Here is a 17990-nt window from a genome sequence, read left to right as displayed (position 1 = left end):
CCAGGGCCACCCCAGCCACACCGTGTCAGAGCCACCCCAGCCACACCGTGTCAGAGCCACTCCAGCCACACCGTGCCAGGGTCACCCCAGCCACACCGTGCCAGGGCCACCCCAGCCACACCATGTCAGGGCCACCCCAGCCACACCGTGCCAGGGCCACCCCAGCCACACCGTGTCAGGGCCACTCCAGCCACACCGTGTCAGGGCCACTCCAGCCACACCGTGTCAGAGCCACTCCAGCCACACCGTGCCAGGGCCACCCCAGCCACACCGTGTCAGAGCCACCCCAGCCACACCGTGCCAGGGCCACTCCAGCCACACCGTGCCAGGGCCACCCCAGCCACACCGTGCCAGAGCCACCCCAGCCACACCGTGCCAGGGTCACCCCAGCCACACCGTGCCAGGGCCACCCCAGCCACACCGTGTCAGAGCCACCCCAGCCACACCGTGCCAGGGTCACCCCAGCCACACCGTGCCAGGGCCACCCCAGCCACACCGTGCCAGAGCCACTCCAGCCACACCGTGCCAGGGCCACCCCAGCCACACCGTGCCAGGGCCACCCCAGCCACACCGTGTCAGAGCCACCCCAGCCACACCGTGCCAGGGTCACCCCAGCCACACCGTGCCAGGGCCACCCCAGCCACACCGTGCCAGAGCCACTCCAGCCACACCGTGCCAGAGCCACTCCAGCCACACCGTGCCAGGGCCACCCCAGCCACACCGTGTCAGAGCCACCCCAGCCACACCGTGCCAGGGTCACCCCAGCCACACCGTGCCAGGGCCACCCCAGCCACACCGTGCCAGAGCCACTCCAGCCACACCGTGCCAGAGCCACCCCAGCCACACCGTGCCAGAGCCACCCCAGCCACACCGTGCCAGAGCCACTCCAGCCACACCGTGCCAGGGCCACCCCAGCCACACCGTGTCAGAGCCACCCCAGCCACACCGTGCCAGGGTCACCCCAGCCACACCGTGCCAGGGCCACCCCAGCCACACCGTGCCAGAGCCACTCCAGCCACACCGTGCCAGGGCCACCCCAGCCACACCGTGCCAGGGCCACCCCAGCCACACCATGCCAGGGTCACCCCAGCCACACCGTGCCAGGGTCACCCCAGCCACACCGTGCCAGGGCCACTCCAGCCACACCGTGCCAGGGCCACCCCAGCCACACCGCCAGCACTGTCACCTGTGCACGACCTGCCCGGCACAGCCGCCTCTCACAGCCTGCGGGTCTTCCAGTACAGACATCTATAAACTGCACCCCGTGCAGAAAACCACACAACAACACGACTTTAACTGCACACACTTAAATTACACATGGAAGTTTCTAGATCGATTTTAATTATGCTTAATTAATTCTGCGATGCAGGTGGGTGAAATTTTGGTTAGTGGGGTATGCTACTGCTCAAAAAAGCAACAGAAAATATGTACTATTCTAATGTTTTTTACACCCATGCATGCATATGCTTTATCTAGGAAGAATAGCTAAATTAATTTGATGCATCTTCAAATTAACCTCCTGTGCTCATATGCAACGGCATCACCTGGCCTCAGCAGGGCATTCACAGGATGAAGAGCACTGTGTCAGGACCCAGAGCCACCTGCACCGCAGCGCCTGCTGTGCGGTCACTCAGGACACACCTGTGGCCAGCGACATTCTCGTTTAGAAACGGATCACTTTGAAACCCTCAGACGGAAACGCAGCAATCCCAGTCTACTGGTGGTGAGGAGCGACTGCGGGCAGTCTCAGTGCTGCAGACCGCCAGGCAGCCAGAGATCAGGAAAAGCTCTCAGCGCCCTTCGTCAGCACTGGGCGCAGGAGATAATGCAGCGGTGTTCAGACAGAGCGCTCTCTGTAACGCCACTGCACCGGGGGCGGATGAGAAACAAAGGGCATATCTCAAACCCAAGTGACCTGTAAACGCTGACGACAGCCATGGGAACTGCAGGCCGGCAGAGTGGGACTCGGTCCGAAACACGCGCAGCGTGAAGGTGCGTATTCTGCATCAGTGACTCAATCTTCATTTCAATTATGCTTTAAGTTTGTTGGTTAAATGATCGTAATGTACGAAGGATTCCAAGAAGGAAGTTATTAGCTACAAACTCCTATTTTTCAACAGACGAAGCACGACCCATCAGGTGAGGAAGAGAACTGCACGGCAGGCGTGTGAGGCTCCCGGCCTCCCACACACAGGCCACCCAGCTCCCAGGGCTCCCCTCGTGAAATGAGAGCTTTTGGGTGAGGAGACACACGCGTACCCCCAGGGACAGCAAAAGACAGCACAGCGTCTCTGAGAATTGCAGCAGGGAAAACCACGAGATTCAATTGGTATTCAGCCTGGATCTTATTTCTGACCCGTGTTTCCCGGAGCCAAGCTTTGGCAGTGAAGTCAAGGTGATCTCAACTCATGATGGAAAAGGCTTACCGCATTCCTTTTGTCTTTGTACAAATTTTCTGGTCACCATTCCACTCCGAGATGCTAGTGCCACAAAGGTTTGCACAAATATCTACTTGTATTTTTAAAGAGTAGAATTCTACCACAGGAATTTAGGAGATTTCTCTCTTCCCCCCAGAATACAAATATAAACACGACGTGCAGTAACGGACTGCGAGAGCCACTGTCAGCTAGAAACAGGCGGCAAAAGCCGCAGGCACACGATGGAAACGCGGAGCCCTGTCTGGAGCCCAGAGAGCTGGGGCAGGACCTGCTTGCCCGCTGAGGGGCCCCGCGGCACCGGGGTCCCCAGGCCCAGAGGGACCCACGCGTGTCCCCACGCACGCAGCAGCGCGGGCAGCGCACGGGCTCGTCCGCTCCGCTCCTCATCGCCGCGGCGCACTCACAACAGCGATTTTAGTTACCTGTCGATGTTCCTGGTAAAGTCTGATGTCAACCCTAAGATCAGTTCATTAAGTCACTTTCAGCTTCTCCACAGGAAAAATATTTGAAAAATAAACACAGGCAGGGCACACAGCAGGAAAGTACAAGTCCTACCTCCACCACTGCTTTGGCATCCAGTCTGAAGTTGAAATCTCCAAAGACAAAATATGAAACTTTCTCAAACCGCTGATCTATAATTCTGGAAAACAAAAGAAAACAAACGGTCATTCAGCTTTACAGGTATGCGAGTATGCAGAAATACACACATCAGAATCAACAACCTCAGAAATAATCATCGGAACAATCAAAACCATCCGTTTATGCTGGAAAAATATACCAACCATGTTTTTGTGCTGATTTTTGTTTTGCTCTGACCCCCGTAAAATAATGCATTTGTTTTCCCCTGTCTGCCCAAAAGAGCAACTCAGAGCGAGCCGGTTTTCAGCAGTCAGCACAAGTAATGCAGAACCAGCACCAGGGCAGCACAGACAGCTGGGGCACCGCGCAGCCCCGCGCCTGGGGCAGCTGCAGCACACGGAGCACAGGACATTGCGGCTTTGGGCTGGGCAGCCGGGAGCCCCCAACGAGCCGTGAGTTGGGAATCCGCCACCCTCAATCGCTTGCGGGTCCACTCGTGTGTCACTGTGACTGCACTGTGACCGCACCCCCGTGCCTGCGCGAGCGCCCAGAGCCGCGGCAGCCGGGCCGGCTGAGCGCCCATGCCCACGGCTGGCGCGGACGGCCTGCGCGGCTCCTCCCCGCGGCTGCGGTTCTGCTTGCTCTTTCCAGCAGATTCTTATCGAGGTTGTAGTTAACACCTGAAAGGTGATCTTTCCAGATGTGCAGTAAAGACTGACTTGTGCCTCAAGCCCAGTACTAAACAGGGAGACAAGGCATTACTGTCCATCTTTCAAATCTTGTATTATTAAACATTGTTATTATATTAGTAGCTTATCTATTATTAACAACAATCGTCTGGTGCTCCTAACAATGTGCACTTTCACAAGCTTCCAGAGATCTGGAAATCCGCTGATTCACAATTCCAAACCAGGAATCAATACAATTAATTTCCTATCGGTAGCGGAGGCAGCTCTGAAACACCTGAGATGCAGCTGTCACGGCTACAGAGACAATGCACAGACAACACACAGAAACTGGGAAATGCGTGCAGACGTACAGCACATGAGAAACGAGGAACAAACGTAGGCTCCACACTGTGCACACTATGGGAAAACACAAAGCCCAAAGCGTTAGGACGGCAGAGACCCCGCGGAGGCGCGGCAGGGCCCGCACAGACCGGTGCCGCAGGGGCAGGGGCTCCGAACAGGGCACGGGGACGCTCCTTTACCAGTCTGAATACGCTACATCCATTTAGGCTTTCGAAGCTATAAAGAAAGATACAGCATGGGATTTACAGTGAGATACTGCTTCTCCTCTCAAGAACATCTCACATTTTCAGTCAACAGCAATCTGTTACGTACAGAATATTATTGTATGAAAAATTAACGTGCATTGCACCTAAGGCAGCGATCATTTGAAGCAAAATCTCTTGCAAAGACTCATCCTTTCCTGGTGTGAAAACCTCCCAGTCCTCCATGGAGCTGACAAACGGCTGCAGGTGCTGTTAATAAATCCCGCCCGCTGTCAGCTCCAGCAGCGCTGAGAAAACCTGAGAAAACCTGTCACCCCCGACCCGCACACAGCGTTACTTTGATTAGTGCCCCCTGGCACACCGAAGCAAAATGAGAACTTAAAAGTTAAACCATTTACATTACCACAATTTGCTAACACTATCATTGCAGAATCTGATGTGCAACTTTGCCCTAAGACAAACGGATTTTGCTTTGCCAGCTTTCCTGATTCATAGCCCAGCTCTGGCTTCGCTCGCTGCCATCTACCGCGGACACAGAAATGACAGATGTCGCGGGAACGACACCAAGGTCTAGAGAAGGCATCTTAAAACAAATGGGTATTAGCACAACGGTGCCTGTGATTCTATTATGCAAAGACGGATTCTCCAAATAAACAGACTGTTCCAAAAATAGCCAGTTAAAATGTCTCCTAACTGACGAACAGAACAGCTGATCAGTCTGCTTCTGATCAATTAATTAAAATTCAGTCATGTCATAGTCTTGCACATTACCTGATTTAAACACGATTTGCATACAAATCAATGCCAGCGTTAAAATGGATAATTTTAACCAGTTGCCCCCTTGTAGCTTCTCTTTCTGGACCTTTTGGAACGCCTCCCACGGACTCGGTTGAACAGCCGCGCGTCGCTTCTCAGGACGGGCGCTCCGGGGCTCCTGACGCCTGCTGCGCTGGCTGGCCCTGCGCTTCTTTTCGGGTTGGGAACGTTCGAGAAGAGGCAGACCGAAGGTTTGGAAACAGAGCTGAACAGCCATTGAGACAGGACCGTGGACGAATGAAACACTCGCACAATTCCAGCTTTCAGGTAAAGCTCACGGTCAAAGTCCCACGCTCAAACGCTTGGAAGGGTCACATCCACATCCACAGAGCAAACTTCACTAGTAAGGGTGCAAATTCATGTAAAGATACTACAGCAATTTCTTTGCTGCAAAATAACCGTGTTTAATTCATATTTGGGTCTAATAGCAGCAGTTGCCTCACTCGGGATGTCAGGAACAGCTCCACAAACCTGGCAGCAGCAAGGGCGTGAGGTCCGCTCTGCAGCCGGGGACACCAGACCACGGACATGGGACAGACCCTGTACACGAGACAGACCAAGGGACACGGGACAGAGCCCGGACATGGGACGGAGCCTGGACATGGGACAGACCACGGACACGGGACGGACCACGGACACGGGACGGACCACGGACACGGGACGGAGCCTGGACATGGGACAGACCATGGACACGGGACGGAGCCTCGTCTGGGGCGGCCGTGCAGCCGAGCGCCCGGTCGCGGGTGACGCTGCTTGCTGCCCTGAGCAGATCCGGGCGCCACATTCAACAACAGCAGGAGAGGGGCAGAGGTTCCTCTTCTCCTCAGTACTACTGGAAATCTGGGTCTAGTTACTAATTTTAGTCTCTACACAGAACACCAGAAGGAATTGTTTAGTATGATCTTAAAACAAACAGCTCTGCGCCATTGGAATCACTGGATTCCTCTGGTAATTCATTTTAAAGTATGAATTATAGTACTGACAATTAAAGATGCTTTACGAAACGCCCTCTTTTACAAAAGCTACGCGGTGCACTGTATTTCAGCCAGACGAGAGCGGTGCCATCGGAGCCACAGCACACGTGAGCGGCGGCCCCGGCCCCCACAGCGTCCCCCGCACGGTCGCCAGGAAGGAGAAGACGAGGAGGCAGCTCAGCATCGGCGCTTGGTCATGGCAGAGAGCAGCCCAACATGATTCAGTGTGACAAGAGGCACTGTGATTCGGCTACACCATTTCTCTGGGCACTTTGTAAGGAGGATCAGCAGCATTATTCCTTTAATAGCCATGTCTAATGCAATAGCCAGCTGGGTTTTGTCCCGGACCAAGGTATCAGCATCAGGTCAGAAGGTAACATTCTGTTTACACGATTATTTCCTAAAGCACTTATCTTCTCCTCGGTGTGAAAGTTGACTTTTCTGTTTGTAAGGAGGCCTAAAGAATTGAGGGAATGGGAAAAATTAGCTACACTGAGCTGGAGCTGAATGGCATTAAGTGGGAGGTCTGCGAGGGGCTCGGCGCGCCCAGCGGGACACCTTATTAGCCGCGTCATCGCAGTTCATTCAGGCAAGCCATACCAGTGTCACCAGCATGCCACACAAAGACAAAGTTCTTCACACAGTCTATAAACATGCCTCCCCGGCCAATTCATCCTGACGTGACACCGCTGAAAAGAGGGGCTTCGGGGGCTTTTTGTTGTGTTTTTTTCAGGCACAACAATAACATAACAAAACAAAACAAAAAACCTGCAGCTCTGCCAAGCAGATGAATGGAGGGGAAGGAGGGACACTGTCACGGCTCGGGGGGACAGACAATCCAGAGGTCAGGCCATATTTTATTCACCGAGCACATTTTTATAATAACCACATTTGTTTAAGCTAAATACCAGCTAATATGAGCACTTCCCTACCTCTCGTACAAATTCCGGGGTAAGAAATCACCTTTCACTATCTCATTATTTTTGCACATGACCCACGCAGAGGAATTAAAGGTATAAAAGCTGCTTGTTGAGAGAAAGTGTGACTGTCTGTATAAGACATTCTTTCCCAAGAAAAAATCCTAAGAACATCACAACGGATTATGCAGAGGAGAGAGGACAGCTCAGCCTCGGGTCGAACTGCTCATCTGGTTTAGCGTTGACCCAAGCAGAGCTTTGAACCACAGGTTCTGTTCTGATCAGAATCTGTTATCTACAGTATTACCTGTATCTATAGTATTATCTATTTGATCGGAATCTATTATCTATGGTATTACCTATATCTATAGTATTATCTATTTGATCGGAATCTATTATCTACAGTGAAAGTAGCACTGGCCTGCGGCTCCCCATGAGATGATAAACCTGTCACCTTTCAGCCGATCGGCAACGTGTGCAGGAACACCCGGGGCTGAGGCTGCAGGGGCCTCTGCGCCCGCTGTGTGCAGAGCTGGACCCCTGGCCTCGTCCCCAGCCCCTGTCCCTGTCCCCTGCCCACAGTCACTGCCTGGTGCCGGTGGCACAGTCACTGAAAGGCACGGGTGGCACAGTCACCAAAAGGCACGGGTGGCATGGTCACTGAAAGGCACGGGTAGCATGGTCACCCAGAGGTGCTGGTGACATGGTCACCCAAAGGTGTCAGTGACTGGCTTGGTCACCAAGAAGCACCGGCGGCTCGGTCACCACAAGGTGCTCCAGCAGAGCTGCACGCAGGGCCGGTCCGTCCCGGCTGCCTTGGCAAGAGAGGATCTCACCCTGAACAGGAACGGTGGGAGCGCAAAAACGCAGCCGAAAGTGACCCGCCCATCCCCACGATGGGGCTGAGCGCTCGCGCCAGGCAGCAGCAACCTGCAGATAAGGGGCTTACACGCACGTTCTTTACCACAGAGCTATAATGCCAAAAGGAATAACAACTCCTGCAGTGACTTCTGGTGGAAAGTCAAGGAACGACGACAACGACACCTGTCCCCTAGCACAGCCACGCCAAGGAACCAAAGAGCAAGGGCATGGAAACTCAGGTGTGAGAGATGGGGTTGCCGTGTGCCTCTGGGTGCCCGCGGCTCCCGCCCGCGTCTCGGCTGCTCCGGTGCAGACACCAGGCTGTGCCAGCAGGGACCCCCGCAGGGCGGCCGGAGAGCCCTGCCCGCAGCCCCGCACCCCGCGGCGCCCGGCTCGACACGCTCGCATTCCGGACATACGATCACCAACAAATCCCAGAAAAAACCCATCCATTCTGAGCAGAAGTTACCTGGTGACTGTCCAAGGGTGCCTGAAAAGCCATGATGTCAGTGCCGTCACTGGCACGCCTAAGGTGCTGTAGCACTGCCATTAAAAACAGAAAGCTTATCATATTGTTGTGCCCCATTCTCCCTGATATAATAGCTAAAACCTATTAATAACACCGAACCATCTTGAAAGGTCAGGCAGCAAACAGCAAGATGAAGGGAATTGTCAGGAAGCTCAGGCAATCATCTTAGCGCTCCCGACATTTGCCAGGGCTGTTTAACTAATATGTGATGTTCACTTTTAATTTCGATATAGTGCCATTTGGGCAAAAATGTTGTATTTTTTAATTAATTACCATGTCAGCAGCTATTAAGATTAAAAGAAAGACCACATCAATAATAAATACTTAATCCAAAGAAAGGATTACAAGAAGAGCAATAAAAATCAATTTTTAGAGCTGGAAAATTGTGACTTTTTCCTCACTTGACTGGTATTTTCATTATATTGACAAAACCATGATCTTACCTGACACTGACATTCGCCTAATGAAATAGCAGCCATGTATAATGATGTAAGTACTTGTCAATTTTGCTACAGGAGAATCCAATGCTAAGACACTGGTGTTTTGTTACAAAGAAATTTTCTTGCTCTTCATCTGACGCAAGAGAAAACAAAAAGAAGGAAACAGAAATCGCGTGTCTTTCCGAACCCTCCTCCATCGCGGAACGTGGCACTTCTGCCGCAGAACTCAGCGCGGCGGCGCTGGGTCGCGCAGGCCGGTGCCGGGCCCGGCGGAGCTGCTGCTGCTGCCCGCTGCTCTGAGCACCGCACACCGGGTCCCGGAGCGCTGCAACTGCACACAGCAGGCCAGGAAACCCTCAGCACGGCTGGGACCAGGGGTTCGTGAACAATTCAGGACAGGCAGTGCATGTCTTAAACAGCTCGAAGGAACAGCAGCAGCATGGTTCAGAAACCTTGCCAGCTTTGTATCTCGTTAGATCTGCACCAAACGCCTTGCCCAGCCCGACCTCCTGCGGGTGCCCTGGGCAGGGGGGACGGGGGGGGACGGAGGGGGGCACGGGACCACGGCCACGTCACCCACGGGCGCTGCCATCGGCCCAGCCACGCGCAGCCACTAAACAAAACCAAGCGCTGCAGAGAACGGCAATGCAGATTACCAGAAACACAGAAATTACCAGAAACACAGAGAGGCCTCAAAGGATTAAAAACTGCTTGATGTTGAGAAAAGCCGACTAGCAACAAACTTTACATACTGAATTGTTATCTTGGGCATTGATCCCTTTGAAAATCACTCTCCAGTGGACCAGTAGGCTGGGAGAATAAACAACTGGGGGTGACATGAGAGAAACATTTGAAGTGCTAAAGAGAAGGGAAAACCCCTCTCTTTCAAGAGATGCCACTGATTAAAAACACCTAGAGCTGTCACTACTGTGCTTGAACAAAGGCAGTTCTGGTGAATACAGAGATAGCAGGACTGTCCTCTCTGTTGGGAGCGAGGAACAGGATCATCTCAGCTGCATCTTTAAGCCTTAAACCGAGGGAAGGAAGATAAAGAAGATTTCGTGAAAGGCTACAGCTCCAGCGTTTACCGGGCAGCCCCTGCAGAACGTCCCTGCAGGAGCCACAGCTCCAGCATTTACCGGGCAGCCCCTGCAGAACGTCCCTGCAGGAGCCGCAGCTCCAGCGTTTACCGGGCAGCCCCTGCAGAACGTCCCTGCCGGAGCCGCAGCTCCAGCGTTTACCGGGCAGCCCCTGCAGAACGTGCGCCCAGCCCCTCCGCCAGCGCTGGTGCGGACGGACGCGCAGCCGCTGTGACCTGTCCCGGCCGTGTCCCGCAGGGACAACCCGGCTGTTCCCACCTGCGGACACAACGTGCCGAGCGGGCTGTTCACCTGCTGCCCAGGGAGCCCACGGGAAGCAGAAGGGAGCACTTCCAGCCGCTGCTCCCATCGTGCCTGCCAGCTCACAGCACCGCCTGACAGCGGGCATCGGAAATACAATCACAACAGCAATTTATTTTCATTTCTCTGCAAATGAATAAAAATTGGATCAACAGCCCATATAGATTCTTTTTAATTGAATCACAGCTATGCTGGAAGATGACACGGCTGTATGACAGAGGCTTTCAGAAGACACAAACCACAATGAATGCTGATGGGAGCGTCACCTTTAGCCAGCCACCCAGGACTGCCTGTTACCCAGCACCACAGCCTGTAGGGAACAGATTACAGTGCAAAGAGAAACGCACCTCATTCACATATAAAGGCATTTTCAGAGCAAAACCAGCAGGCGACAAGTCATCTGCAGTCACTTCTTTTTTGAGAGGCATCCTCTCTTTCTTCAGCTGCCTAGAGCCACACAAACCCTCCCCGCCCGCGGTGACACCCGGTCCGTCCTGCAGAAACACGCGCAGCTCCCGCAGAGCCCGTCCCTGCAAAGGGGTGCGGGGGAGCCCGTGGGGGCCGGGGGTGCCCCGGTCCTGGGGGTCCTGAGGTGACACCTTTCTGCGTGACACCTGCTACGTCCTAACGCCCTGCCTTTGCGTTGCTGCTGCTCTGTCACAGCTCTGCTTCCAAACATACCGGTGTTCATACAGGTTTCTTTCCATCATGCGAGAAAAAACAGTCCTTTAGTCTACAATTTGAATAATAAATGCCGTCAACTTATTTGTAACCTATTTGGGTATTAATACAAAAAAAAAAAGAGAGCATCAAATGCTGAAAATAACCGAATAATCACTGACTAGGACTACCAGAAATCATCATTTACATATTATGAAAATGCATTTAGTGTGCCCTTACAATTATATCTATTTACCATTACTTTGCATACAAGTACAGAACTATTTTTCTGCAAAAAAATATAAGCCAAATAAAATTCAGAAGGTGCCTGTGCAAACAGGGAGGACACACAAGCCAGTGTTTGACAGCAGCATCAGACACGGAAAAGGAGCCAGCAGAAAAAGGAGAAGGAAAAAGTGTCTGTCCGTATTTGACAGCTTGAAGGTAACAAGACAATTTTGCTGGATTTACTCTTTAAAGAGCATATTATACAAACACAGTAATTTGGAGAGCACTTAACCTTAGTTTAAAGGGGGGGACGGTTGAATATTAATGAGACGAGCCGCAGGGTGTTTAATGAAAGCTGCCTCTGAATGCGATCTCGAGTTCCAACCATTGTTAGAAGACGTTTGGGGGAAGGTTTATTTGCCCCGGGAGTGCATTCTATCAGGATACACAGGAATTTCACTACAAGTTTCAAAGTCCCTGATTGCAGAGGGTGTTCACTCCACGTCAAAAACCGCTGCTGCAAAAACTGAACAGAATTTCCAAAGAGCCCAAGCCCCAGCAGCAAGCTGCTCCTGGGACCCTCTCAAATGACCCAGATCTTTAGAGCCCGGTTTCCTTTGCCTGGAAACGAAGTCGCTTTTCTTTTGCTCATTCAGCTGCTGGTTCTGGGAAAAGCCCAAAGAGAAACATTTAGATTGGAGGGGTCTTTGAGAAGATGTGACAGTTGACTGATGAGCATCCATAAAATGACAAAGAATAGTTGTGTGGAGCCGGTGCATCACATCGCCTCTCCCTGGGAAACTAATTGCTCTGAATTGTTAATAGTAACATTATTTTTCTGGCAATCATTTCTTTTGAATACCCAAAATGAGCATGAAACAGCTCCTTTGACTGGACATAAAAGTTAAATGTCCCAATGTTGATCAAATTAACTTCAGCTATGTGACAATGGACTATATTTGTGAGAAAATAATGAAGGGCACAAAGGGGAGCTTTATGCCAAGATTTCACAGTTGTAATGTAAAAATGTTTCTGTTGAATTAGGCCAGGGAATGTTCAATAGGAAACAGAAGAGCACTGTCACTTTCTAAAAAACACATTCACTTTCTGGATCTGAATGCTCTAGATCATTTCAGGAAGTTTAAATGGCTGGCACAGCTAGAGCCACAGCGTGGGCTGACACCCGTGTCCCTGTCCCTCTGAACACAGCAATGGGCTGACACCGTGTCCCTGTCCCTCTGAACACGGCAATGGGCTGACACCCGTGTCCCTGTCCCTCTGAACACAGCAATGGGCTGACACCGTGTCCCTGTCCCTCTGAACACGGCAATGGGCTGACACCCGTGTCCCTGTCCCTCTGAACACGGCAATGGGCTGACACCCGTGTCCCTGTCCCTCTGAACACAGCAATGGGCTGACACCCGTGTCCCTGTCCCTCTGAACACGGCAATGGGCTGACACCCGTGTCCCTGTCCCTCTGAACACAGCAATGGGCTGACACCGTGTCCCTGTCCCTCTGAACACGGCCTGGGCTGACACCCGTGTCCCTGTCCCTCTGAACACAGCAATGGGCTGACACTGTGTCCCTGTCCCTCTGAACACAGCCTGGGCTGACACCCGTGTCCCTGTCCCTCTGAACACAGCAATGGGCTGACACCCGTGTCCCTGTCCCTCTGAACACAGCAATGGGCTGACACCCGTGTCCCTGTCCCTCTGAACACGGCAATGGGCTGACACCCGTGTCCCTGTCCCTCTGAACACGGCAATGGGCTGACACCCGTGTCCCTGTCCCTCTGAACACAGCAATGGGCTGACACTGTGTCCCTGTCCCTCTGAACACGGCAATGGGCTGACACCCGTGTCCCTGTCCCTCTGAACACAGCAATGGGCTGACACCCGTGTCCCTGTCCCTCTGAACACAGCCTGGGCTGACACCCGTGTCCCTGTCCCTCTGAACACAGCCTGGGCTGACACCCGTGTCCCTGTCCCTCTGAACACAGCAATGGGCTGACACCCGTGTCCCTGTCCCTCTGAACACAGCCTGGGCTGACACCCGTGTCCCTGTCCCTCTGAACACAGCAATGGGCTGACACCCGTGTCCCTGTCCCTCTGAACACAGCAATGGGCTGACACCGTGTCCCTGTCCCTCTGAACACAGCAATGGGCTGACACCCGTGTCCCTGTCCCTCTGAACACAGCCTGGGCTGACACCCGTGTCCCTGTCCCTCTGAACACGGCAATGGGCTGACACCCGTGTCCCTGTCCCTCTGAACACGGCAATGGGCTGACACCCGTGTCCCTGTCCCTCTGAACACGGCAATGGGCTGACACCGTGTCCCTGTCCCTCTGAACACGGCAATGGGCTGACACCGTGTCCCTGTCCCTCTGAACACAGCAATGGGCTGACACCCGTGTCCCTGTCCCTCTGAACACGGCAATGGGCTGACACCCGTGTCCCTGTCCCTCTGAACACAGCAATGGGCTGACACCCGTGTCCCAGTCCCTCTGAACACAGCAATGGGCTGACACCGTGTCCCTGTCCCTCTGAACACAGCAATGGGCTGACACCCGTGTCCCTGTCCCTCTGAACACGGCAATGGGCTGACACCCGTGTCCCTGTCCCTCTGAACACGGCAATGGGCTGACACCCGTGTCCCTGTCCCTCTGAACACAGCAATGGGCTGACACCCGTGTCCCTGTCCCTCTGAACACAGCCTGGGCTGACACCCGTGTCCCTGTCCCTCTGAACACAGCAATGGGCTGACACCCGTGTCCCTGTCCCTCTGAACACAGCAATGGGCTGACACCCGTGTCCCTGTCCCTCTGAACACAGCCTGGGCTGACACCCGTGTCCCTGTCCCTCTGAACACAGCAATGGGCTGACACCCGTGTCCCTGTCCCTCTGAACACGGCAATGGGCTGACACCCGTGTCCCTGTCCCTCTGAACACAGCAATGGGCTGACACCCGTGTCCCTGTCCCTCTGAACACAGCCTGGGCTGACACCCGTGTCCCTGTCCCTCTGAACACAGCAATGGGCTGACACCCGTGTCCCTGTCCCTCTGAACACAGCCTGGGCTGACACCCGTGTCCCTGTCCCTCTGAACACAGCGTGGGCTGACACCCGTGTCCCTGTCCCTCTGAACACAGCCTGGGCTGACACCCGTGTCCCTGTCCCTCTGAACACAGCGTGGGCTGACACCCGTGTCCCTGTCCCTCTGAACACAGCCTGGGCTGACACCCGTGTCCCTGTCCCTCTGAACACAGCCTGGGCTGACACCGTGTCCCTGTCCCTCTGAACACAGCCTGGGCTGACACCCGTGTCCCTGTCCCTCTGAACACAGCAATGGGCTGACACCCGTGTCCCTGTCCCTCTGAACACAGCAATGGGCTGACACCCGTGTCCCTGTCCCTCTGAACACAGCAATGGGCTGACACCCGTGTCCCTGTCCCTCTGAACACAGCCTGGGCTGACACCCGTGTCCCTGTCCCTCTGAACACAGCAATGGGCTGACACCTGTGTCCCTGTCCCTCTGAACACAGCAATGGGCTGACACCCGTGTCCCTGTCCCTCTGAACACAGCCTGGGCTGACACCCGTGTCCCTGTCCCTCTGAACACAGCGTGGGCTGACACCCGTGTCCCTGTCCCTCTGAACACAGCGTGGGCTGACACCCGTGTCCCTGTCCCTCTGAACACGGCAATGGGCTGACACCCGTGTCCCTGTCCCTCTGAACACGGCAATGGGCTGACACCCGTGTCCCTGTCCCTCTGAACACAGCAATGGGCTGACACCGTGTCCCTGTCCCTCTGAACACGGCAATGGGCTGACACCCGTGTCCCTGTCCCTCTGAACACGGCAATGGGCTGACACCCGTGTCCCTGTCCCTCTGAACACAGCAATGGGCTGACACCCGTGTCCCTGTCCCTCTGAACACGGCAATGGGCTGACACCCGTGTCCCTGTCCCTCTGAACACAGCAATGGGCTGACACCGTGTCCCTGTCCCTCTGAACACGGCCTGGGCTGACACCCGTGTCCCTGTCCCTCTGAACACAGCAATGGGCTGACACTGTGTCCCTGTCCCTCTGAACACAGCCTGGGCTGACACCCGTGTCCCTGTCCCTCTGAACACAGCAATGGGCTGACACCCGTGTCCCTGTCCCTCTGAACACAGCAATGGGCTGACACCCGTGTCCCTGTCCCTCTGAACACGGCAATGGGCTGACACCCGTGTCCCTGTCCCTCTGAACACGGCAATGGGCTGACACCCGTGTCCCTGTCCCTCTGAACACAGCAATGGGCTGACACTGTGTCCCTGTCCCTCTGAACACGGCAATGGGCTGACACCCGTGTCCCTGTCCCTCTGAACACAGCAATGGGCTGACACCCGTGTCCCTGTCCCTCTGAACACAGCCTGGGCTGACACCCGTGTCCCTGTCCCTCTGAACACAGCCTGGGCTGACACCCGTGTCCCTGTCCCTCTGAACACAGCAATGGGCTGACACCCGTGTCCCTGTCCCTCTGAACACAGCCTGGGCTGACACCCGTGTCCCTGTCCCTCTGAACACAGCAATGGGCTGACACCCGTGTCCCTGTCCCTCTGAACACAGCAATGGGCTGACACCGTGTCCCTGTCCCTCTGAACACAGCAATGGGCTGACACCCGTGTCCCTGTCCCTCTGAACACAGCCTGGGCTGACACCCGTGTCCCTGTCCCTCTGAACACGGCAATGGGCTGACACCCGTGTCCCTGTCCCTCTGAACACGGCAATGGGCTGACACCCGTGTCCCTGTCCCTCTGAACACGGCAATGGGCTGACACCGTGTCCCTGTCCCTCTGAACACGGCAATGGGCTGACACCGTGTCCCTGTCCCTCTGAACACAGCAATGGGCTGACACCCGTGTCCCTGTCCCTCTGAACACGGCAATGGGCTGACACCCGTGTCCCTGTCCCTCTGAACACAGCAATGGGCTGACACCCGTGTCCCAGTCCCTCTGAACACAGCAATGGGCTGACACCGTGTCCCTGTCCCTCTGAACACAGCAATGGGCTGACACCCGTGTCCCTGTCCCTCTGAACACGGCAATGGGCTGACACCCGTGTCCCTGTCCCTCTGAACACGGCAATGGGCTGACACCCGTGTCCCTGTCCCTCTGAACACAGCAATGGGCTGACACCCGTGTCCCTGTCCCTCTGAACACAGCCTGGGCTGACACCCGTGTCCCTGTCCCTCTGAACACAGCAATGGGCTGACACCCGTGTCCCTGTCCCTCTGAACACAGCAATGGGCTGACACCCGTGTCCCTGTCCCTCTGAACACAGCCTGGGCTGACACCCGTGTCCCTGTCCCTCTGAACACAGCAATGGGCTGACACCCGTGTCCCTGTCCCTCTGAACACGGCAATGGGCTGACACCCGTGTCCCTGTCCCTCTGAACACAGCAATGGGCTGACACCCGTGTCCCTGTCCCTCTGAACACAGCCTGGGCTGACACCCGTGTCCCTGTCCCTCTGAACACAGCAATGGGCTGACACCCGTGTCCCTGTCCCTCTGAACACAGCCTGGGCTGACACCCGTGTCCCTGTCCCTCTGAACACAGCGTGGGCTGACACCCGTGTCCCTGTCCCTCTGAACACAGCCTGGGCTGACACCCGTGTCCCTGTCCCTCTGAACACAGCGTGGGCTGACACCCGTGTCCCTGTCCCTCTGAACACAGCCTGGGCTGACACCCGTGTCCCTGTCCCTCTGAACACAGCCTGGGCTGACACCGTGTCCCTGTCCCTCTGAACACAGCCTGGGCTGACACCCGTGTCCCTGTCCCTCTGAACACAGCAATGGGCTGACACCCGTGTCCCTGTCCCTCTGAACACAGCAATGGGCTGACACCCGTGTCCCTGTCCCTCTGAACACAGCAATGGGCTGACACCCGTGTCCCTGTCCCTCTGAACACAGCCTGGGCTGACACCCGTGTCCCTGTCCCTCTGAACACAGCAATGGGCTGACACCTGTGTCCCTGTCCCTCTGAACACAGCAATGGGCTGACACCCGTGTCCCTGTCCCTCTGAACACAGCCTGGGCTGACACCCGTGTCCCTGTCCCTCTGAACACAGCGTGGGCTGACACCCGTGTCCCTGTCCCTCTGAACACAGCGTGGGCTGACACCCGTGTCCCTGTCCCTCTGAACACGGCAATGGGCTGACACCCGTGTCCCTGTCCCTCTGAACACAGCAATTGGCTGACACCCGTGTCCCTGTCCCTCTGAACACAGCAATGGGCTGACACCCGTGTCCCTGTCCCTCTGAACACAGCCTGGGCTGACACCCGTGTCCCTGTCCCTCTGAACACAGCAATGGGCTGACACCCGTGTCCCTGTCCCTCTGAACACAGCCTGGGCTGACACCCGTGTCCCTGTCCCTCTGAACACGGCAATGGGCTGACACCCGTGTCCCTGTCCCTCTGAACACAGCAATTGGCTGACACCCGTGTCCCTGTCCCTCTGAACACAGCAATGGGCTGACACCCGTGTCCCTGTCCCTCTGAACACAGCCTGGGCTGACACCCGTGTCCCTGTCCCTCTGAACACAGCCTGGGCTGACACCCGTGTCCCTGTCCCTCTGAACACAGCAATGGGCTGACACCCGTGTCCCTGTCCCTCTGAACACAGCCTGGGCTGACACCCGTGTCCCTGTCCCTCTGAACACAGCCTGGGCTGACACCCGTGTCCCTGTCCCTCTGAACACAGCCTGGGCTGACACCCGTGTCCCTGTCCCTCTGAACACAGCCTGGGCTGACACCCGTGTCCCTGTCCCTCCACCCTGTCCTGTGCTGTCACACTCAGCAGACGCGTCTGCCCAGCAAGGGCCTAAAGGACTCGACTAATACGCCAATACGATTAATTGACAAGACACACGC

The 17990-nt window shown here is 55.2% G+C and overlaps 1 protein-coding gene across 3 annotated transcripts in view; it reads right to left on the bottom strand.

The window, feature by feature from the left end:
• INPP5A (inositol polyphosphate-5-phosphatase A) overlaps nt 1-17990 on the bottom strand; it is a 203760-nt gene that overhangs the window by 64686 nt on the left and 121084 nt on the right. For all 3 annotated transcript variants that reach the window (XR_011740372.1, XM_071812282.1, XM_065843192.2), the window contains exon 9: nt 2994-3078. Coding sequence is in view for 2 of the 3 variants with exons in the window: in XM_071812282.1 (XP_071668383.1) it covers nt 2994-3078 (85 nt within the window). In the remaining variant the exon portion in view is untranslated. The remainder of the gene's footprint in view (nt 1-2993; nt 3079-17990) is intronic.

This window comes from Patagioenas fasciata, chromosome 8 (genome assembly GCF_037038585.1).
Source record: "Patagioenas fasciata isolate bPatFas1 chromosome 8, bPatFas1.hap1, whole genome shotgun sequence".
In the NCBI taxonomy this organism is placed as follows: Eukaryota; Metazoa; Chordata; class Aves; order Columbiformes; family Columbidae; genus Patagioenas; species Patagioenas fasciata.
The sequence above is the reverse complement of the archived record's forward strand: the minus strand, read 5'-3'. Positions and strand labels throughout refer to the sequence as shown.